Here is a 24,508-nt window from a genome sequence, read left to right as displayed (position 1 = left end):
CAGGGCCAGAAGTACTGTTGAAAGATGTAAGCATTTCTGCTTCAAAGCAAGCACAGCTCACCATATTCATGAGTTCTTCCAGCAATTCCCGCGAAGGCTGACCCAATGATTTTAGTACCTCATACATGTGCGCATACCCAATTCTCTCCTTGAAGACCTCCTGAGGATAAAAATTCCAGTCTCACTAACATGAAATTCCCACTCTTCGTTTATCCTCCAGTGTACAGTCACATCCCTTTAACTGTGCCAAGTCTAGGGAATCATTCAGCCAAGAGTTAAATTCAACAAAGTCAGCAATCCAGGAATAAATACACTATTTTTCCACGGGCTTGGCTTCCAGTCAGAATCACAAACTAACCACAATTTATCCAATGACCAAATCACAAGAATAACTACCAAGGAAGGGCACAGAGCAATGACACAAGCACCATCTGGACAGCAATACTGTCCTGGCTTAGTTTAAAGCCATATAAAGCTACAACACAAACAGCTGCCTGAGAACTCCTGGAAATACCCACTAAGTCTACCCTATATATCCATGGGACAAGTAACAACGTACCTCCTTTACAAAGGTTCCAACTGCCATCATACTCAGATCTTCCAGTTTTGGCAGAAAGATGACTCAGTGTCCAGCCATCAGACACATATAAAAGGATAAGGAATGTGAATCAGCTATTCCTATCTGGCATGAATGTGTGACCACAATCTGGTCATCTCCATTAGCAAGATCCATCAAGGTATTGTGATAAAAACACTAACTGGAAACAAGATCAAGAAGCTGTGAACAGCCCTCTGCATAGACACTGTTACCTTTGCAGCTGGAGACTTGTGCATTACTGCTGTGAGGGCTTGAATGGTTGACACTGCCAAGGAGTCCAGGTGTCCCTGAAACACCTGAAAGGAGCAGGTACAGAAGTCATGTACAAACATGCAAAGACAGTTCAGCTCCAAAATCTGTGCCGTGCCCTCCTGCCAGGAAGTAAACCAAGAGTTTGCTAACATGCTTCAAAAACCATCACCCCACCAGTGAAAATTTCAAACCCCACAGCCTACAAGGAATTACATCACAGTAGACAACTAACCACAGACTTCAAGAGGAGAGAAGCATTCGCAACACAAACTGCACCTCAAATATTCTGATGGTCAAACAAGTTTTCCTCATGCGTCTAATGGACAACCTCAAGAGGGAGGGAGGAAAACAATTAGGAAATCTCTTGCAGTGTGGGTGTGCTGCTGGAAAATCAGCATCTGCAGTTCATAAAGTGACTTATTTTTCAACCAAGGCCCTGCAAACCAATGCAGCACAGACACACCCATGAAGTGTTAGAGATAAGTCACACCAGCACAGTCAGGTGGCTACCTCACCCATAGCCTCATTACATTGATTCAACCTCTCTCTCCAATTTAAGAAATCTTTTGAGGTATTTTTCTATAATTCTTGTTTATATTGATATTTCTATGTTGGTTTTAAGAACAAAAATGTTAGAGCACTCTTGCATCCATCAGTAAACCTAATTAGCAACACTCTGCAAACAAACATACTGTTTCATCATCTCTGAAATATTACTTGCACCTCAGACATATTTTGAAAGTGAAATGTCAAGAATCAGAAGACTATTAGATGTGAAGAAACATTTACATGCTGTTAGAGCGTTGTACTGTGTCCAAAAAAGCCAAAGCTATTAGTTAAAAATCACAATTTGTAAATAACCATACCTTGTATAGAGCATTTTTTACATTTTTAATCAGAACAAGTAAGTCTACTATAAAACTAACACAAAAATTTGCATTTGAAACTTCTTACAGTATTTGGGAAAAGTGAAGCAACAGGCTATTCCTACCTCCCTGATTCAGCCTGTCCATTGTTTTGTGAACATCTGTTCTTGATGACAAGCAAAGAATCAGGACACCAAACACAACCATTGAGATTCACAAACAAAGCCCCAGAATCCAAAACACCACAGTGCTGAGACAAAGAGCAAAAAAGAGGAAAAGGAGGGGAAAAAGAATCACCATCAGGTTGAGAGAATTAATTTGGATCCCATTCGTGTACTTCACCTTTTCCTTAAAAGGAGTATAACTGATGTTCATTCTGTCACCAATATCTGCAGTTTGAAGCAGATGAATAAACATAGGCTGAATTCAATCTGTTATTCAGAAAAATCATTTTCCAGAGATGGGAAATGCTGATCTGTGCAGCACCTTAAGTTCATCTTGCTGCAGAAGGCTTAAGTAGGATGGTTAAGGTGAAGCACAGGAATCAGTTTTCCTGTGATTGTGCCTTGACTTCAACTGAAGCAAAATACAGTTTAGGTAGGTACCTGGTCCTCATTCATTTCTGTCAGTAATTTGTTGGTAAGGTCTTTCTCACTCTTGTCTGCCACTTTATTGTTAGCATTTAAAAACAGCTGTTAGAAACAGAGACAAGAATAATGGAAATAATTGGATTAAATAGTTACCTGCAGCCTAGTCTGTGGAGGCTGCCTTAGATTTGTATTTCACATACAAAAACAAAAAAGGGGGGAAAAAAAAGGAAAAAAAGAAAGCTTTCTCTCTCTGGTAAGACAATCGTCCAAGTATTAGTCTTCTGATAATTCTTAAAATACTGAAGATTGCACTTTATTTTTTCTAAAAACTAATTACTTTTTTCCTCCCCCCCAAAAAAAGAAATGAAAATACGTCATCACGGAGACAAAGATAGAGATTTATCTGGAATTTATACTCGTCTCTGGCTTAGCAACTGTGATTTCATTCAAAATATGCAACATGACAGAGTTCCAAGAAATTTACTTGTAAGAAATAAAGACAAGAGTGGGGCATTAACAAGGATATGGATACAGATGTTTCAACATTTTCCACTTATGTTTCACCCTAGGTGAAAGCTGAAGATACCTAAACAGAATATTTTCATCTCCAAACAGCACAGTAGCAGAATTTCTGGGGCACACAGTCTTTGGGACAGGAAAAGGGGCAAAATATCTCTGCCATCATCCTAAGAAACAGACAGCAAATAGCTTTAAATCAAACATACACCTATACTGCATCTTCAGCTGAGGAACTGCTCTGAGTTCAGCAGCTAAATTCCTAGTCAGTACCTGTATTTCACACTTTGAAACTCACCCAAATTCATAATCAATTGCAGTCAATTTGCATGCCAAATTTAGCTGTAATATCATCAGAACTCAAATTTACCTCCTTCTGTTTAAAGATTCTATTGAGGCATTAAAAAAAACCCTGATCAAAATGTTTTAAAAGTTCCTTTAAAAATAAAGGAAACGATTTCCTTTAGTGGGTAAAACTTAAGCATTTCTTTCCCCGCCCACTTTTTTCTATTATCTGCTAGCTTAGTCTCCCTGAAGAGGAACAACCCAAAAATCAACTTCCATAAATTAGGGCAAAACAAAGGACAACACTCAAGATACTACTTTGACTTACATAGGTGTGAAAGCACATCGTTATAAACACTTTGAAAGGTACATCACAATCAGGAGCACTTAACAATGCAGAGTAACTATAATATGTCTCAGAGGACTATAACATTAGCAAGAATAAGAACATTAAACAAAAGCAAATGCAGACAATGCAAAAATAAAGAGTCCATCAAACTTTTGGCACGTGTTACTTCATTTCTCATAAGGCATGTGTAAAGGAAAAATAGATTTCTTCTTATGATGTCTACATGGTTTTAATTTTTCTTTTTAAAATCTGTTCAAAAATCACATTTTTTTCTTTTAATCAGACATGCTGTTAGAGGTCATTGTTCTTTGCCCAAAGTCTGACCTCTGAGAGAGTTAAATAGGTGAGAAACGATTCAGCATCGACAAACCAGTTTGTTAAATGACTCTCAGTACAGGACAAGCACCTCCTGATACCTCTAAATTATAGTCCCTCTTTTTGGATATCACTGGCAAAAAGCAACATTCAGATCATCAAAATTTAACCAAACGGTTTTGAAAAGCTTTTGTGTAGCTCTCTAACCCTAAAGCATAGTTAAGGAAAGACAATTTGCCCATAAGCCTCCAAAACAGCAAATATGGGGGAAAAAAAGGATTTACATCTTAGAAGACTGTTATACTGCAAATGACTAGGAAGTATGAGTAGAAATACAGCCTTGAACACCCCTAGCTCTTTGTGAAATCTATAGTAGAAACAGTGGTATGAATTTTCTTTACCCTTTCTTTCCATAGAAATTACTTGCATTTGAAGTTTGCAGAAGATCCAAGAGCTTCCTGAGTTTCAGATACGTGTATGGACTCTCATGCTCTCTGCAAAGGCGCAGAACATGCTTTCCACACACAGCTTGCTTAGGAACCCAGTAGCAATTTTCAAAAATGAAGGAATAAAATCTAGAACTAAGGTCTCCACCCCCAGCTAATAAGGAGAAATCCTAATTCCACAGCTAAATCAATCTTTGCTATTTGGCTTTGAACAAGAATGGAGACACAGTATATTTAGAAGCACAAATATACTGCAACACCTGCCCTGCCTCTATCTCTCCCACTTCTCATCTGTGGGGGTATTTCGCCTGCAAAAGGCTAAAAAAGCACACTGTGTACCAAACTGGCAGAACAGATCTCTAAACAACACAGTGATAGGTGAGACTGTACCTCTGGGAAAAAACCCTAAAAGAACCTATCTTGTGACATACAGGCAGAATAAAAACAGCAAGCTGCAAGAAAAGATAGGAGTCTCATGTTGCTAAGAGTCTTGCTAAGAGTCTTCATGAAGGGGTAAACATCACACTGCTGATGATTTTAGAAGAAACTAAAAAAGGAGTTTCTTATGGAGTACAGGTTAGTACAAAAATAGGCGGAGATTCCCAAAAACAGGAGAAGGATGGAAAGGTCAAACAATATATTTTCAGAAGGAAATAATAAAACTACAGACTATTCAAAACACTTCAAGTCAGTTGGCATTCTGCCACTGATTATAATTACAATTAGGACATAATCCAAACACATTTATTTTTAATTCATCATTGCAGTGAAATACACTCTAATCCAAAATCTAAATGGATTAGAAACAAATTGCACGCTGTAGCTAGCATTAGATTATCTAGCATCAGAAGAGCTCAAAACAGACATGTCACTAATATAGCACAAAAGGAGAAATAAAATACTTCAGAGAATTACATCAGATCTGTGTTCTTTTACACAGGGAAAAATGAAATGAGTGCAATCAGTGGAAGTTTGAAAATTATGACCATTTGTGGTTGAGATGAAAACCCATAATCCTATGTAGAGGAAAAAAATTGAGGAACATTTTTAACAGCTTGAGCTCATGTTTTATATCAGCCACACACAGAACTCAAATATTTTGAAACACTTACAATGGCACACCAGAAAGATTTTTTTTTTAATGGAAAAACATTCCTCTGAAATTTGAATTCAGACCTCCATCTCACAGCAGTTGTGACAGAATATAAAAGAAACAAAACAAAACAAAAAAACAAACCCCCACAATAAAAACCCAAATAAAAAAGTAGGGGAGATTGATTTTTATTTTGATCAGATATACTGTTAAGAGGTCATTGTGTTTAACTTAAAGGCTGATATCTGAGAGATTTTAATAGGTAAGAAAAGATTTAGCAGTGATTCAAAGATACAGCATAGTAACAGATTTTGGAGACTGAGCAGGGTCCGGAAAGGTATTTTCCTCAGGAGTCAAAGTAAGTATTCACTGCTTTAACTACAGACACGAGACACCTCTACTTCATTAGTAATAATGTGAGGCAGGTTTTGTTAAAAATGTGCTGATAAGGGAGAACTTACCTTGCAGTTCTGCAACAGTCGAATGAGATGTTCAAAGCAGTTACTGTTAAGGAAAATTGCCTGCAGAACAGGCCTATCTGTGCAGTCTAACATGGCTGTGATGGTATCTATAAAATTAAAACAGAACCAGCATCAAAGACAAAACATTTCCCAAATCCATCAAGCATTTTTACCTGCACATTCTGTAAAGAACATCAGGAAAAAATTATATGCTCTACATTTTTGATCAAGACTGAAATGCATTTTAAGAACAAATCACTAGGTCTAAAGTTAAACATTTTGACACTGTAAAAATTACCACATAGCCTAGTATTATGGAGAAATTTCAGCTAATGAGTATCTTTGATTGCTTTGGGCCTCTGGTTCAAGTCATTGCCAATTGTGAGTACACAAGCAGCATTACCTTTTTTTTAACAGTACATGAACACTTGTTTCCTCAACAAGCAATTACTCTGCATTCTACAGCAGCCTTACACTGTAAGCACTCTCCATGGCCACAGCACTATTCCTCAGTTTTCTTGGAAGGATGGGAAAAGAAACACGTTTATTTCCCACAATGAACATCAAAATGGAAAAAACTCAAACCCCTGAATTCTAACCCAAAAACTTATACCAAAGTATAGTAGTCTTTCAGGCTATTACTTTTGGCCAATGTTTACAACAATGCCATTTGAAAATTAAACTATCACAAAACAGTACCATATGGCTATTTTATTACAGAATAGTAAGTAATAGTAAGTAAGGCACCTCTTGCCTAGCAAAGTTTTTCTCTTGTGATGGAGACTTTCTGTCTATGAACCTTGACACTCTGGTTAAATGGCAGCAATCTGATATGGTTTCTTCTGGTTATTTTTTTAATCAGTAAATGATTAAACAAGAAATATGTAAGAAGAAATGTTAGAAATTTTTCAATTGCTTAGCCAAGTCAATATTTTTTGCTTCAGAGTTATTGTCAAGAAATATTGAAAGGAACTGTGTACTCACTCAGCATTTGAATCTGTAGTGCTATGAATCTGCTCTCCCACTGCCTGCATCGCCTTGGGTTAGGTAAGGCTGAATGGTCTGAATTAAGCAACTTGAAATAGTTCTCCAGTATTGTACTTGTCTCGACTTGGCGCTGGTCAGAACTGCTGGTTAGGAGGATATGGACAACTTCTGTCAGGCACTTCAGAGTCAGCTCTGCCTTCCTGCTCACTTCCTCAGGGTTTCTGTCATCCCAGTTGTCGCAGTCTGCTAAAACACGCATCAGGACTTCCATGGTGGCAGGAGATACTGCTTGAAGAGCATTCCTCTGAAACCCATTAAGACAAAAAAAAATATTAAGAAAAATAAATTTAATCTTCAAACCAACTGCACCTACTTGAGTTATCTGAATTGTGCAAAATGCATTATTATATCTACTAACTCTGTGTAGTTGCTAAATAACTAAGAAACATTCTATTTGGATTATGCTGATGGCTACAGATGAAATGCATCCAAACTTGTTCACTTAAAGGGGCTCCCTTTTTCAAAGGGAATGCTTATATAGGAAAGGAAATGTAATTTAAATACGTGTTATAACATTCTTATAAGGTAGCCCTGATAAACTGCTAATTTGAGGCAAACCTTCACCTGAGTTCTCATTTTAGATTATCAGACTCATGAGACTTTAAAACATGTTGTAAGAACACAATAATTAGCAAATGTTTGCCTGGGCCCTGAATGCATTTTCCTCACCTTTCTTCCTGTGGGGCCTGACTGTGCTGATAGGCTCAGGACAGGAGCCCAGGCTTGTGGTGAGCTTTGAGAAGCCCTGTCAAGAACTCCTTACTCTCTGTAGGGAGCTGTATTCAAGATTTGGCTCTCAGCCTTTTCCTTGTTTGGTCTTCACTGCAGCCATAGCCATGCTTGGCCATGTCATGTGTTGAACCTGACCCACTGACTTGACTAACACTTGACCTTGGCCCTGCCTCACAGCTATGGATGGCACTGGCAACCTCTGGCTTCTTGACTGACTCTAGTTACCACCAGTAGAGCAAACCCTTACTCTGCTGTGCTGACCAGACCTCCTGGGTTGACTTTAGGCTTTACCACTACAAACTTGTCTAGTGAGCTGGGCTGGTTGATCCTGGTTTCAGCCACCACAGCTGCTCCTGTTCCTCTGTCTGGGTACAGTGAGATTGCTCCCTTTGCCGGTCAGGTCAACTGCTGCTGACCATCCTGCTCAGACTCCACGTGCCTTCCATGACAGACCAAAGTCTAGCTTTGCAGCTCCCTGGCAACCTTTAAAAACACTCTCTTCAAGACCATCAGAAGTAGCAGCTGCTTGTGACCAGACTAAGCAGGACATGACAGAAGTCAGGTGAGAAAGTGGATGTTGGCTTTGCTGCTGCTGGATACCCTCTTTTCCTCATATTCTTCCAAAGACTTTTGGAACAGCTTCCAAGACGTAAAGGCCCCATGCCTTCTACTGAAAACAGCTTACCTTCAGTACTGGGATGTAAGCTAGATCATTTTCATGCACATGCACACAACACATGCAAAATTTACATCTTTGCAGGTGGAAATTCCTAATCTAGTTATACAATTTTTTTCTAATATTATAATAAGTTCATATGAATATGTAGTTATTCTAAACAGCAAACTTCTACAGTTACTTGAAATAAGGACCCAGCTTTTAGCATTTAGATGTTATTACCCAGAATGATCCCAAAGTTCCTAAGAGAAAAATTGTTATTCATGGATAATAAATTCTTCTAATTTACAAGTTATGGAGTATTTGAAAGTCTTAAACAAGGAACATGCATTTGGAGGTTTCAGCAGCTGAAAAGTTTAGAGTATCCTTACCTGACCACCAGCCACAATAGCTCCAAAGAGATGCAGCAGGCAACACTTTAGGCTTTCCTTGAGATGTTCACTTTCTTGAAAACATTCTGATTAAATAAAAGGGAGATTTTCCTCAAAAAACCTCCACCAAGAAATAATAGAAAACCCCTCCTCTATTCCGTGCCATCATACAAATTCAGAACAAAATTCAACTGTATCATCTCCACTTTGTTTTATATAACTCCAACACAAACACACCAATTCCAGCATTATCAAAGTAACATTACCACATTTACCAGTAATTCACAGGGCCACACCTTCAACTTGCATGAAGCTCCCATGCCAGCTGACAGAACTACAGACACACAATTTTGCTCTTGATTCATAATGTAAAAATGAGCCAATTTTGTCCATACTAATAAGAAATAGAAGGACATTCTAATACACAACCAGTTATCAAGTGTGACAAAGTTCAGAGAAATTTTGGCATGAAAAGTTTGGTGCCATATGCAGTGCAGGTAGCTCAAAACAACAGCCCCCAAGCTTGCTGACTTTAAATCAGAATGTCAGAGAACACTGTGCAGATCTGTAACTTTTCTAGCATTAAATTCTTTAATGATAACTATCCTGAATCTCTTCTCTTGCCATATCTGATAGAAATTATTCCCAAACAGCTCAGGAACTCTTCTCAGCAAAAGATATAACCTCGATATTGTTGTTACAGCAATAACACTAGATCTAACACAGCAGCAAGAAACTACAATGGATTATTTTTGGAAATACCACTTATTGGCAAATACAATTTCTGACTATAAACTGAATGTCTAAGCCTGTTTTAAAAGAAGATTGCAGAGCTATTTTTCTAATCTGTTCTCCAAACAGAACAAAGTTTAGATGATCACACCATTAGTGAGCTAGTACCACCACTCCTTGACTTAAAGCCCCTGGATCTTTGTAGAGCCTCAGACAAATTGAAAAGAGCAGTACCTAGCAGATTGTGAATAAATCAGGCTGGGTGGACTGAAACCACCCCCTGCTGAAATTAGTCCTGGTATGGTAGAATGCTTAAGGCACATGCTCAGCAATTTCTTACTCTATTCTTTCTTGCAGCTGGCCAACAAGCAGATGAGCACCTGCCAGCTAATTAGCACACTTCTAGCTCGGTCATATTTTATGATATTTAAGAGTCTTAGGAGGAACCACAGGGCAACAAAATCCAATGAATGGAGAGGAGAGAACCTACAGATGACATTCCTCAGTAGCAGCCTTTACAGTGGGTTTCCAGTGCTCTGGCAGGTAGATAAGGGCATTTTGCTGGCAGCAACAATTTGATCTTTTTGGCAATTATCCTAGTTTTTGTACACAGCAATGGAATCTCAAGGAACAGAAGCTGTGACTCAAACCCAGAAAAATCAAATTCATAAATGCTACCACTCCACGAATGGAACCTTTTTTAAAATTTTCAATTAAAACTAAGTTAATGGATAGCTGCAAAAAGGGCTGATTTCACTCCTTCACTGCCCACCCCTCCAGCATATTCCTGCTGCTTCAATTTTGTAGGCACTAACGCTTTGGTATGCTAAACTGGCCAACTACTTGGACATTCCACAGTCTTGAGATTTAACTACAGAATATGGACATGTAAGTCCTTCTCCTTCACACAAACAAACTGTAATGGTAAGAACACATGAATTCCAAAGTAGTCATCATGATATTTAATGACTTAATCAGAGAGAAAATTGTTTCCCAAACTCGAGGCCAAGGAGCATTTGCTAGTTGAATGGCACAGAGCTTCATTTTTTCTAGCTGTTAAATCATATTAAAGAGACAGAAGTGCACAAACACTCCCCTAAGTTTATCTTCCCATGGGAGTTATCAGTGCAGCTACTACAGGGATCTCATGTGCAATCATCACATACCACAATAAAAGGAAAAGTTGGCAATTCATAGAACCAACCCTATTGAACCACATTAGGCACTGAAATTGAGTCTGGAAATAAGGAAAAAGGCTTTCAAAGATGAGCATGAATGGCAAAATAGTGATGCTCAGAGCAAAGAACAAGTACAAAAAACAAGCAATCATAGTAACCCACTTCATTCAGCCTCAGAAAGCAAGTAAAGGATTTCTACATTATCAGGCATGCTTAGGAGAAAGTTACTTGCACTCACAGAGTTCATTCCTCTAAAGAAAACTATTTTTAACAAGCTGTTAAGTAATACTTACGGTAAAAGAAAGGGACAAATTCAACAGTGAGGGAAGCTGGTTTATACTTCTGTCTGCTCCTTTCAACTGTACTAAGGAAACGTCTGCAATAAAATTAAAAAACATGCACCAAATAAATTAGACATGATACCTTTGTTTATGACTAACTTATTAATTTATGACTTATAATATGAAGTTATAACATGACATAGTAGAAAATACTGCCATAAATCAGGTGTTATCTTTTGACTACAGGATGAAAAAGAATACTGAAGCAGTATTTCATCCTGAAAACATGAATCACAGCTAATCCCACATTCAGTCTGCACCTAAAAATACTTAACATTTTACAAGATGGTTTAGTTACAAAAATAAAATAAAAAAGCCAGCAATCTCTTATTTAGTCCATGCTTATTGTAACTAAGACATCTTCTATACTGCCAAATTTCTTGACCAAACAATTTTAAATGGGCACAAAACAATATTATGAGTTCATTAGGCTGGAGGGAACACACGATCAAATTAAAAAGATGTAATTCTATTGATACACTTATAAACCTATTTTCAAAGACGTAACTTATTTACACTGTGAACTTCAGTAACTTCTTTTGCCCTAATTCAACCAAGTTTCCCCACCACATTCCTTTTGGCTTCCTTGTTCCACTAGTTTAGAAAAATGGCCAGTTTTTGAAAGAAGGACTTAATGCAGTGATCAGTTACAACCAAACACCTCTTAGTATATCCTCAAATTTAATTTTAACTTTTATAGTAACAGTAAAAATTTTTTTTTAAAGTTATGTAAGTCATATCCAGTTTGAGAAACTATAACACATTTCTGTGGTGTGATTCTATTGATTCATGGTTAAAGTTCTCATAAACCACAGTATTTACAATCCTGTGCTAGTCCACACATACCCTGCTATTCGCTGCCTCCAGTTTCGATACGGATCGTACAGACTTTCACAGAAAGCCAATGCATGTCTCACAAATTCTTCTATAGGAGTCTGATCCTCCACTTCTTTTTCTTTTGTTTTGCTTTTTAACTGAGGAGAAAAAGAAAGCCACAGTCAGAAAACTTCCAGAAGCTGAAAATTAATTTCGACCTCCCCCAGAACAGTTCTGAACCTACGGACTGCTCCCCACACAACACTATTACTGAAAGAGCAGATAACATAAAAAGGAGCAGGAGGTATCAGATGGCAGAAATACAGACAAGAATTATTAACCACGTACCTGTTGAATGTACAACGTGGTCATGGTGATAACATGGTTAATGTATGAACACATCCCAATCTCTTCCACATTAGCCAAATTCCTGTGAAGACAACATAAAAACCACAGACTGTACACAGTGTACCATTTGAAGCTAGTTCAAACAATGTTTGTTTTAGCATTTTGTCTATATTCATACAGAAGGATACCAGCATTTCAAAAATACTCTCCAAAAGACTGCACATACTCAAATGTTTATTTCTGTCACTGTTACAGAGCACACAAGTTTTCATCTAACAGGAAGAAAGATTCAAGTCACTCTGCTACAGTCCAATTCCATCTGGAATTTGGGGTTTCAGAGGTTAAGCAGATTCCCAGGACACCCTAAATAGAAAGCTCAGAAATGGCCTCTGATAACAAAGACAATAACTTCCACTTTACTAGGACATAGACTTCCTAAAACTTTAGGAAACATATAACCTAGAAACATTTACTCACTAAATTCTCTGAAGCAAAACAAACACTTAATAAATTATTTTAGAAAACAAAGCAACAACTAAGGATTTCTCAGTTTTGAAGTTACAAAGATCAGATACCAAAGTGATGATGTAGGAGAGCTTTTCAGCAAGTAAAGCTGACACCAGTTTGTAACTCAGAAACTTATTACCACCCATCCACTCAGCTTATATTCAATATTCCAGGATACTTAAAACACTACCATACAGCTCTTTGTATTGTTTCAGAGGTAAGGTGAGCCAAAGTATTCAAAAATACTGCTTCAAATACTCCTCAGTAAAGGAGATTATTATTATATCTATTATATTTTAACCCCTTCCTCTCTCTAAAAGCATTTTGCAACAGCAAACTGAAGAAATAGTGAGGAATAGATCCCTAAAAATTAATTCAATTTATTTGTGTCAACAGAATTACACTATCAGTCAGAAGTTCCAGAAGAAAATCAGCTGCATGAGTAGTGCAATAATAAGGTTCACAAACTGTTTATGGAATTATAAGCATGTTAAGAATGTGAAACAGTTCTTCTGTACAATTCTCTCAAGTTATTTCATAGCTAACGCTTGTTAGAGTGCACCTTTTCTATTACAAGTATTTCTTATACGAGGTACATCATACCTTGAATTCCCATAGATTTAGCTTCTATAGCTACAAGGAATTTAGTGTTTAACCCCCTTCTATTCCTATTGCAAACAGTATTGCTAAGATGATAGTGTTTCTCTCCTCTCTCTCTTTTATTCCCTCTGCCTTTATTTTGAAGACTGTGAGAAGTGTCATTTCTCTCTACCTATTGGAAGGCATCAACATGTGTCATTAAAATCTATATTTATAGGCTACATCAAGATTTCTTAAACAAAACAATAGCCTTGCTGTGGTAACAATTATAACAAATACCTGCAAAGGATGATAAAGAATTTCACAAGTAAAAGTGACAGAGTCTGCTGCTGCTCTTCCAGGCCATCTGACATTTTCTGGACACACTGTAGCAACTGCAGCCTGAGGACCTGAAGAATGTTATCAGGAAGCAGCGATATTCCTGGCGGAATGTCATCCACCCTAATGAAAAAAACCAGACACAAAATTGTTAATCATACAAATGCCAAGCTGCCAATCGATTTCCATGTACTCATGTAGTGTTCCAGTGAAGTTCTGTGGGAAAGGTCACCCAATTGACACATCACAAGCATTTTCTAATGAACCACAAGGAAATGTCTGGTGACAATGAGCCACTTTGAGCTTTCTTTTCCCCAGCAATAAACTACATTAAAAAAAAAAAAAATGTGTTAAAATTCATTAAGTTTTTAAGTGGCTTCCTAAATCCTCCTCCATGCAATGACCTGCGTTAATTGCCACAAAGAAACTGGATGATCTTCATCAGGTAAACAAATGGCCTGGGAAATCCTCAGGGACAGCCAGAGTGGAATGAAGCATGAGAAAAAAACGCATTTGGAAGAACATTTTCAACTTTCTACTGAAGATTAAAAGTGTGCAAATAAATGAGATGCCAACTATTACATAGCTATTGAAGCCCAATTGGTATTCATCCACAGTGAACCCCATATTGTTCTTATATAAATTTCAAAAAGTCATACAAATTTATCTTGCCTATTGTTTTCTGCAAACTAAAACATTTTTAGAAACACACCAGGGAGAAGCAAGACATGAAGAAAAGAATGGGTTTATTTGTGGTTTCATTTTTTTTTCCCAGTGATCCAAATCCAAACAAGAAGGACAACCATAAGGAAACCCATTTCAGTAACAGTAGAGAAATCTATAGATCTGTAAGAAGATTTTTCAGGAAGAAAACTGTTTATCCACTGTTGCACATGCTAAAAAGTTAGCCTTTAGCAGCAGCTATTTACCCAGACAAATCCTCTATGAACTATATGCAGAAAAATGAAGACAAGCAGGAGCCTCACAGCTTACAAAAGCCTTCAACACAGCCAAAGCCAGAGGAAAGTTACAACAAAAAAACTCAGCAAGCTCAAAACCTCACTGATACGACTGCTGTGTATGTTGCATCTATGCGAGAAAAATCACAAAAAAGATGTGTAGAAATGCAGTGAGTAACCCTATACAATGTGATAACTATTATTTGAGGAAAATGGGGAACAATCCATTGTTTAGTCACTAATGTTGAAAAGGAAGCCTTTATAGGAGGGAAAATCAGATTAGTAAAACACCTAGACTGGTGTGACAGAAAGCTCCCATATCCTAGAAAGCAAATGTTACCTATACTAATACATACAACCACCTAGCCTAGTTCATTCCCTAGCCCCTTCACACAGTTGTGCAATTTGCTTTTCAGATTGTGGAATTCAGAATCTTGAGGGTTTCAAAGAGTTGTAACACACATTTTATAGCCTGAGATCTAAACTGATAGCAACACTAAGCACAAAACTGGGAGCAACTGCTTTTTTTCCAACACAAATGCCAAGAAGGAAATTTTAATTTCTGTGATAGCAACTTCACTTCTCAAGATGCTGGCAGATCCACACTCTCTGGAACTACAAGCATGGTTTCTCATAATCTGATAATTCAGATTCTGTGTTTCAGATTCTGATAATTCCCTCTCAGTATCAGGAAAACTGTAATTTTTGACAGCTGAAATAAGATCTCCAGAAGTTAATTCCCTAAAATGGCCAACAAGCCTTTTTCAGGAAGATCATGAAATGCTTTACAAGAGAGCAAACAGCATACCCTTCATGCCTCACATCCCAAAGAATGTTTTCTTTGCAGAAGCTGCCTGTGTGTTACACAAGCCATGAGAATTTGGGAGATATGTGAGAGCGGCATGAGAAATCCTAATTTGCATTACACAAAATGAATACACTAGAGTATACAAATAAATGTAAACATTTATAAGTAATCAAGCTTGTTTTGACCCCAGACCAAATTACTACTACACCACCAAAAAAACCTTTGATTTAAAAGAAAGATTTAAATTTGTTGACATGTAGTACCAATTTTTCCTAAGCAGACTTGCTGTTTAAAGTACTCCAAAAGGAAGGAAAAAATTGAATATAAAAAAACATACCCTATCATTGTTATTTTACTGCTGGTATGCTATCTCAAAAATATGTCAAAGAACTTGACACATTTGGGTTCTTTTTATTGGTAATTTCCTTCATTACATTAACATGGCTATGCAGCCATAGAAACTATGTCAGGTGTCTGAAAGGGAACTGAATCACCTCCACATTGTATGCACCTATTCCAGCTCAAACACATACTGGGAACTCTCCTCTGATAGTGGTTGGGAAAAGCACTTGGGAAGAAACTGCTGTAGTAAACCAGGTTTTACTTTTCAACAACCATGTAATCAGCATTCCTATCATGATTTCTGCATCATTTTTATGTGGATTTGAAGTCAGCAAGTTAATAAAATATGGTTTCTGTGATACTTCGCACAAGCTTCCTTTAAGCTCCTTTGCTCAAGATCATGCAAACCAAAAGCAGAAAAAAAGTATGACAACACTCCAGAGGCCTTTGTTATTTTTAAAACTATTGAATCAAATGACAATTCCTCTGCAGCAAGGGGAAAAAAATCCTCAGACAAGCTGGTAAAGGTTTTATCCTTTTAATGGTAAATATTTATGACATGGATACATGTTTTGAGGGAAATAACATACAGGTCTGGTGGTCTTTTGTGCTCAATGATCCAACCATTAGCATAGCTATATTCACCTTTTCAGCAAAGTCATTAATAACATCATCAATGGACCATTTCATACAGAGTAGAGGCACAAAGATGGGGTAGAACTGAAGCTGTGTAAGCCTATAAGCTGTGTAACTGTATAAGCTCTACTTATACAGTCAAATCATACTGGATACACTCACACACTATATTTAGAGGTTTCCTAATTCTGTACTGCTTAGCATCTTTCACATTTCCAAAGCAGACTTCAGGAAATTAGATATTCTAATTTATAGAAAAAAATTTATCAACTGACAGTGCCAATTAAGAGTCCTTCTTTCAGGAAGGAAAAAGCCCAAAACCAAACCTGCAATAGAATCTTTACATTTCTTAACTAGTATTTTCTTGGATGATAAAAACCCCCACATATGTTTTAGATTGACACAAATTTCATGCCTGTCTTCCAAAAGGTTAGTGTGTCCAGCAATCTGTACAAGCCTTCTCCATAAACAGTTTCTCATTATTTCCTGGCATCAAGGTCTTTCAGGCATTTAGCTGAAAAACATAGCAAGACTTATAGAAGGAATAAAAAAAGGAAAATATCAGTCAGTTTCTCATTTTAGCTAGTATCATACTTTAAGAGCAACAGATAGAATTAGCTGTCTAATAAGGAATCCAGTTTAAAAAATAAATAAATAAAGTGAGTCCACAGGGTCCTGTGGCCCCTGGAGTCACTGGAAATCAGCATTTGGTGGTTCCACACTAACTCACTTTTCTTTTTCATGCACCCAGTATTGCTGTTTTCACAATGGAAAGGCCTGTAATACAAATTGACAAAGCCCAAACAGATAACACTTTTCACTTTTCAATGTCTGATTATATCACAAATGCAAGTATGGCCAGAAACTGCAATTCTTTATTAATTCTAGTATCTGATTACCATAGGTTTGTTTTTTTATTAATGCAGCATAAAAGCATAGGAATGATCTGCCTTCATCCCTATGTTGTTTTGATGCTTTTTCTTTACATCTGTTACACAAATGAGTCTAAATCCACATGCTGCTATTCTTCCAGATTAAATCACTAATCCTGTCGTTAAGCTCAGAAAAACACACATTACTTTTACACCCACTAAAGTCACCATTTATCACAATGAAGATGTTGGTACTGTTCTGCATAACTAAGCTTTATGTTGTTGAAAAAAAACCCAACATGAAAACCATGAACACATATACCAAAAAACACTTAAACTCAGAGTACACATAAATTAAAAAAAAACTTAAAATCAAAGTTCCAAGACATTCTTTTCTTCTAGTGTTCATATTTCAATACGACAGAGTATGCTACAGATAATCTGTGTCAAAGGACAAACTTTTTCCCTTAACTAAACATCATTAAGATGCATTTTTGATACTACAAAGGAATAAATTCTCAGAAAGAGCACAGAATTAACTTGAAGAACTTGCTTATTGGTAATTGCACTATACATTTTGCACTCATATAGGCATTATGAGGAAATTTCTAATACAAAGAGCTGGGAAGTCCAGGTTTTATCTGCTGAGATCCAGTTGCAGCATTCTTCATTTCCTTGTAACAGTCAAGGCTATCACTTGCACTTCAAACAGGATCTGATCCAAAGCCCATTAAAGAATTTCCATTGATTTCAACAAGGCTTGGAATGCAGCCATCATGCAAGGTGCACCATTCTTTGCTTTCAAACACCATTAGTTGTATCAGCTATAATACTGACAGCAGTTCTCATGAAATCTGAATCCTTTAACATTTGTTTTTTTCTTAAAATCCCTAGTTCATCCAAGCACCTCAAAAGCAAGAGAAAACACCCAACGCCTAAGCTTTTACTCCTCATTTTCAAAGTTAGACGTGAAAACACAATCATGATAACACAGCATACAAATTTAAAATACTGAATATGAAACTCTGAAATCAGGCTCCAACAGACCCTCATGATTTTAAGTGGGAGCTTTTGGTCAGCAACATGAGGGACGTCAGCAACACTCTTACCCTGAAGTCTTCGTGGATGAAAGGAGATCACTCTCAAGGCTATATCTGGTGCATATTTTAATTTTTAAATGTTTTCAACTAAGATATCCAAATCTTTTATTGAGTATTTCATTCAACCTTAAAGCAATCCCTGAAGTAAAATTACAAACTCTTTACCTGTATCTTGCTTCTCTTCTGTCACTGCTGATGCAGATAGTAAACACTATTTCATATGCAACATTTAATAAATACTTATTCAAAAAAATTATGAGGAACACAAGGAATAACAATTATATTTCTATGAGCAAGAACAAGCACTCATGCCAATTTCCTAATATAATGCAAATACCAGTATTTGTCTAGTTTCATCATTCCCAACCCAACTTGACCTTGAAATGAATGGGAGTGCCACTTAACAACAAAAAAACTTTCTTTTGTTTAAAGGCAGCACTGCCATTGAACAAGACTGGGCTCCCAGCCAGGTGTGTTTCAGATATCAGGGAAAGATGAACAGGTCTGTAATTCTACATACCTTGTTGGCAGCTTCTCGAAGTCCACATCCAGAAACTGTTCATAGCTAGACACAAAACTATCCAACCAGAGCTTCAGGTAATCTGGATCTTTCTGTAGAAAGGAAGAGAGCATTAGGCAATATTGCACTCAAGGTCATCTATCAACAACTCTGCAGTACTGCCTCAAATAAAAAGCTACTGTTTAATGCATTTCAACTGGGATAAAGGGAGGAATACACATTTTTTAGAACCAAAAGAAAAAACAACCACCTGTGTACTTTGAAATTTTCAGCTACATTGTGCTGATAGGACATTTTTGCTCTATTCATTAGTTTATGCATCTCCTCTTCTTGCACCAGCGTCAACCAAAGCATTTTAGCTTTTCCCCTCACGAACAATCTTAACTTATTCTCCAGAGTCATCCATACCAGCTTCACAAACTTACTAGAATGTGTTCTGGTCTTGATACCATAGGTACTAGTACACAACACTCCTTAAGGTTCATGAAACTAAGTAAGAACCCTAACAGCAATCCTAATCACAAAATAACTTTTGCTTCCATCATGGGTCAATATGGCAAACAACAGCAGATTAGAGACAGATGGTGTTCAGAAAGACAATGCAGAAACCTGCATACTAGATAGCTATAAAACAGATAGAAAATTATATTTAAGCTTCCTAGTAGAGCACAAAGACTGTGTTTGTGACCAGCAGTCCCTCAGGGCTGGACACTGTCCCAAGAAATAGGACAGATATTAGACCACTGCAAACCACACAGGGAAGTTCTACCAAAATATGCATTTGAGGTAGTCCTACTTAGAAGTCAAGCTGCTTAATTTTCAAAAACAAGTTGCCAGCCCGTAGCTAACATATTTCTCTGCCAGGACTTTTCAGTCCTGTCCATTAATACACATGCACACAGTCCCACACTCCATGCTACAAATATTTTTCCAAACAGTTTTAAAATTTTTGCCTGAAGTATTTGAGATTACAAATGATTTCTGAATCTACTCCATAATTTAAAAGATTTTGCAGAAGTTGAAAACATTTTTCATCATCCTTTTCCCTCTTCTGTACCTCCTCCCTTTCATTTGTTGCCTTTATATTACCACAGATGTTCCCAAATAAGATAATGTTTCCCTGCAGAATTAAGATCAAAGAGCAGTGAGTATCTCTAACACACACACTCTTCTGCAGCAATATCAATGTAAAAGAAAGAGTCACCAAGAAAGACTGACAGAGTCCTTGTCAGTGCAAAACAGCAACTTAAAAAAGAGCCCTCCACAGGGGAAAATCACCAAACAAAACAAAGTCAAAAAAAACAAAACATGCAAACAAAACAATTTCAGAATACAATAAACACATAAATCCAGAACCTCAAGTGGTGCAAAGCTCTTCTCAGAGCTTCTTTCCACAGCAAGTACAGGAGCTATAAAGCATGGGAACCCCCTTTAGTAATTTTAGTAATTACAATATAGCTCAGGCTACAAAGGACAAAACAATCACAGGGAAGTAATGAACAGAAATGCTGCCATATCCATGTGTCTGTGCCTCTAATGACAATGGCCACATACACGTGCAAAAACTGAACTTATCTGACTTTTTCTCTGTTGAACAAACTGCTCCTTCCTTGGCATGAGAAACTTCTCCTTTAAATACATCAAGAAATACTAGATTGATTCTATTCATATTCCAAAATTATAATTGTTGACACAGCTCAGGCTCATTCCTAATTGCTAACAGCAAACTTGTGTAAAAAACCTGTTTTTCTTAGTCACCATGAAATATGATGTGCAAATAACAACGTTATCTGACTTTAAATTGCTTTAACAAAAGTCAAGGAGGAGAAAAGGGGAAGGGTAGGGCAAAAGACAAAATTATATTAAATGCCTGTTTGCTCCTTTTTAATGATATAGCCTAAATCAGTTTCAAGCTTCTTTATCTTTGAACTACAATACCTTTGCAAAGCTATCCAGACTAAGGATAAGAGAACACTGGCAGACAAAATATGCAAGAAATAGCACTTATACAGATGGCAAGAGTAAACCACATGTTATGAAAGAGCCAAAAGTTTTTGCATACCTGTAGAGCACATACTGCTCAATCTACTTTGCCACTAGAACTCCTCCCAGTGCTGGTAAAAACCAAGAACTGCAGTACAGTTTGGTCATTCCCTGCAGCACACTATTCAACCCAACTCCCTTCTATCTCAATCCTCTGCCATTCAATTAATAATGTAATATTCCAAGTTATTAAAATAATCAGATTTGATATCAAAATATCAGGAAGCACTACTGGTATGTGTCAGCAGAAAATGGTTTATGCAACAGTTGACTCAGAGTCAAATCTAGAGATTTCCATCCAAGCAACAGCACTAACTCAAAACCACTTGGAATTTTTTTAAAAAAAAAATCATGAAGGCAAAAAGGTAAACAAGATCACTTAGCAACATGAGAAACACCAAGAAATAGATCACCATTTATACACCAGCTAACAGAGGCATGCCTCCTTTCCAGAAACGAACAAAAATGAAAACTTGTGAAGTAGAAGTTCACTCCAGGAAAAAGTGACAAAATATTTAGCAGATGGGCTACAATTACAATATGTAAGGGATTTTAAAAATGTTAGAAACAGAAGTTATAAACAGCTTTCAAACTTCAGATTTGGCCTGGGTTTTCTTTGCCTTTATTAGCAGCAATCATTGCAGATCCCAGGCACCAGTGTCCTATTGAAAGCTGCAAGAAATCTACATTTTACTGAAGCAGGTTTAAGAAAGGAAACTGAAAATGGTAAATGTTACACTTGGAAAAGCACATATAAATGTCCTAAAACACAGCTCAATACATACAACCTTTCTGAAGACCTGCCTATGTGAGTCAGATGCATCTTACATTCTTCCAAACCAAAGGCATCATGGTTTAGGATAAACAAAGGCTTCTTACAGTGGTTTAAAATTCCAAATTCATAGTAAAACCAGGCAGTAATAACAGTTATCAGCTGTTTTGTTTACACTGTGATTTTATGTACAATGCAATTATCCTAGCCAGCATCTTTATCTTGAACTGAACTTTTTCTTGAGGTCAGTTGCTCCCACTTAATCTGGAGTTTAAATTTGATGGAATCAAAAATGAAAAAGAATGTATTTCTGTTAAGTTCTCCCCCCACTCACCTTTTCAACTATCCTCTATTTTCCCACAACAGAAGTGGTAAACCATTTTAACAGCAGAACACAAATTAACCTTACTTTAACATTAATTCATTTGTGTTCTCCAGCGCCAGATCAACTTTCCAAGCTAGTACACATTGCAACATGACCAATATCTGTGTCATAAGGTGTCAGAAGAGAGCATCCCATGGGATCCATGCTGCTACTGAGGGCAACAAATCACTGAACTGCAACGTCACCTCCACCTGGTTCATTATAAATTGTGAGCTACTACATTTCATCTGTGGTCCTCCTAAGGAAGCAGCAGAACACCAGAATAAAGTATTATAAATACTCAGAAGCCTTGCTACCAGAGGAGCAGCAAAAACTATGGGATGTATTTCCCCTCTTTGAAAATTATCCTTTTGTAATCACTGTGCAGACAGGTAGCTGGAGGCTGTATGTCAGAAAACAGCTCCAATTTGTTTTTGTGGTGTTGGTTGAAGATGCACTTTTAAAGCACGGTTTACAAAGCAACGTATGCTTTGATAATACACCACAAGGCTGAACTGTGATAAACCAGTGTGAGGATTGGTATTCTTGTCCAGCCCCACCACACACACTCTGCAGACATGTCCTATGAGATCAGCAAGAAATCAAGAAAGACATTTTTGATTTGTACAGCAACAGTAAAAGCAGGAAGAAGCTTGTAAATGGTAATAAAATGCCTTTCACCAGTTACAAGTTTCCAATTACTACAAGATAAGAAATGCTATTTTCTGAAAACTTAAAGCCTTCTAAGTTACAAGCCTAACTAAACTTTCCATTTATTAATCTGAAACTTGCCTAGCTTTTGTGCGGGACAAATTTATATAACTTACTTGAATAATAATTCACATATAGAAACTGCATGCCTTAAAACTTCTGGAAGGTAATTTCCCCACAGCTTGAACTCCAAGAAGGGAAAATCCAATCTAAGTCAGCCATTCTCTTCGAAGTGATAAACTGAAACAATCAGAGTTTTAATAAGGCTATCTTAAAGGCGTAATCGTAAGAAAAGTGAAAATCTATTTAAAAACCCTGAAAAACAAAATAAAGAGCCCAGGAGTATAAAAGTTCTTTTGTTGATAGCCACAGGTTTCCAGAGGCTAAGCTTAGGCTTCTGAGCTCAGCCCATTGTAGTGGAGGCCTGTGAAACTGCTGTAGCAAGTGCTATAGCAGTCGCTTGCCTGCACTCATGAAAAAATCCTTTGTGCCTATTAAATCAAATGTAGCTCAGAGTACCTGAAAGTGAAAATACTTCCTTGTTCCTTCCCTTCCCTAAATACTTGTGGTTTTCATTAAAAAAACAAACAAATGACCCAACCCAGCACAATGACACACCACCCTTCAGGCCTCCATTGCCCTGAAAGAGTTGCTACAGCTCTTTACACTTAAAAAAAAACCCAAAAAACAACACTGCCAGGCCTGAGCAGCAGAGTATTCCTAACAGGTACTGAAAACAACCAAAAAAACCACTCAAAACCATAACACACTAAAAATACTGTTTCCCATTAAACAGCCAGAGGAGGCTTAGGTTTTTGGTTTATTTCTTTTCCAACAGTTAGTACAATGCTAGAAAGAAAAAAAAAAATTTGCTAGATAAACCCACTGTACTGGTCCCCAGTATGCAATACTGTGACTGAACACTACCAAACAATTATCAAGATTCCCATGGAGTGTTAACACCTGCAATATGAATGTATAAAGTCTAGCATGGCTGTTCTTAGACAAGCTTTCAATTCACCGCCTTCAGCACTGAATCATGCTGAGGCAAAGCCGATAGCCAGTGAGGATCTGCCCTTCAGACAGACATGACCTTCTCTAAGAAAATTAAGTGAAAAGAAACTACAGCCAAAATCTACACTAGCTTGGGACAGACTTTCTAGTCTTTGATACACTAAATTGTCTGGAAATTACAAGAACCTCTTCTAGTCCCTATGAAAACTGATTAAATGAATGACGAAAATGTTCTAATACACTCTCATTTTTCAGTCTGCCTATGCAAGAAGGTCACAAGAAATGTTTGAACCAATATAACATTTTTTTAGATCCATTAAGAAGTCAGGTAGTAGTAGTCTTACAGCTAGCTCTCAGTTAAATGAAAACATTTTACATGAAACTGGCACTGAAGTCCACCCAACTGAAAGTCATCAGCCCTGTGCCAGTGGAATATAGGCACATTTACCCAAGGCTTCAAACCGACACTATTTACGTATTTATCTAAAGGGTTTCTTTTCAATTTAGTAGTAACTTCCATCTCTATTAAGGCTTCAGGAAAAGAATTGGAAGGGCAAAGCTCAGTAGAATTTTATAGATATGTTCAGGAAGTATTAGTTGCTATAAACAAAAGCTGGATCCACCCGAGGCCCTTTGCAGTGTCACATTCCATGCTCTAAAGGCAAAAATTCCCTGCAGGGCAGTTCAGAGTCCAACTATCAGACAAGCCTGACTTGTTTGACAAGCCAGTTGTTTGAAGTCATTAAATTTAACATGCAGCCATCAAACAGCCAGCCGGGTCTGACTCCTGTGCTAGCTCTCAGTCAACCTTCAAAGTGGATTGTGCTTAGAAGCACAACCATAAAATCTCACTGGCACTGGCATTATCATAACTAATCCCCTATCCTCAAGCATTTTATTTAAAATAAGAACAATCCTTTGGTGTCAAGG

At 37.3% G+C, this 24,508-nt stretch overlaps 1 protein-coding gene across 6 annotated transcripts in view; it reads right to left on the bottom strand.

Moving 5' to 3' along the window:
• Positions 1-24,508, bottom strand: part of NBEAL1 (neurobeachin like 1) — a 77,696-nt gene that overhangs the window by 44,070 nt on the left and 9,118 nt on the right. For 4 of the 6 annotated variants that reach the window (XM_014249371.2, XM_088058509.1, XM_088058511.1 and 1 more), the window contains 11 exons: positions 18,675-18,766; positions 13,399-13,560; positions 12,013-12,094; positions 11,695-11,822; positions 10,801-10,883; positions 8,598-8,683; positions 6,756-7,062; positions 5,772-5,878; positions 2,322-2,408; positions 811-894; positions 62-160 (listed from right to left, as the gene is read on the bottom strand). In XM_014249371.2, the coding sequence (XP_014104846.2) occupies positions 62-160; positions 811-894; positions 2,322-2,408; positions 5,772-5,878; positions 6,756-7,062; positions 8,598-8,683; positions 10,801-10,883; positions 11,695-11,822; positions 12,013-12,094; positions 13,399-13,560; positions 18,675-18,766 (1,317 nt within the window). Of the gene's footprint in view, positions 1-61; positions 161-810; positions 895-1,841; positions 1,890-2,321; positions 2,409-5,771; positions 5,879-6,755; positions 7,063-8,597; positions 8,684-10,800; positions 10,884-11,694; positions 11,823-12,012; positions 12,095-13,398; positions 13,561-18,674; positions 18,767-24,508 lie in introns of those variants that run through there. The other 2 variants (XM_014249372.2, XM_014249373.2) reach the window with 2 other exon arrangements.

Source organism: Pseudopodoces humilis, chromosome 8 (genome assembly GCF_049639895.1).
Source record: "Pseudopodoces humilis isolate 2021_Gansu_Grassland_sample_001 chromosome 8, ASM4963989v1, whole genome shotgun sequence".
Lineage (NCBI taxonomy): Eukaryota > Metazoa > Chordata > Aves > Passeriformes > Paridae > Pseudopodoces > Pseudopodoces humilis.
This window is presented reverse-complemented; position numbering and strand designations above follow the sequence as displayed.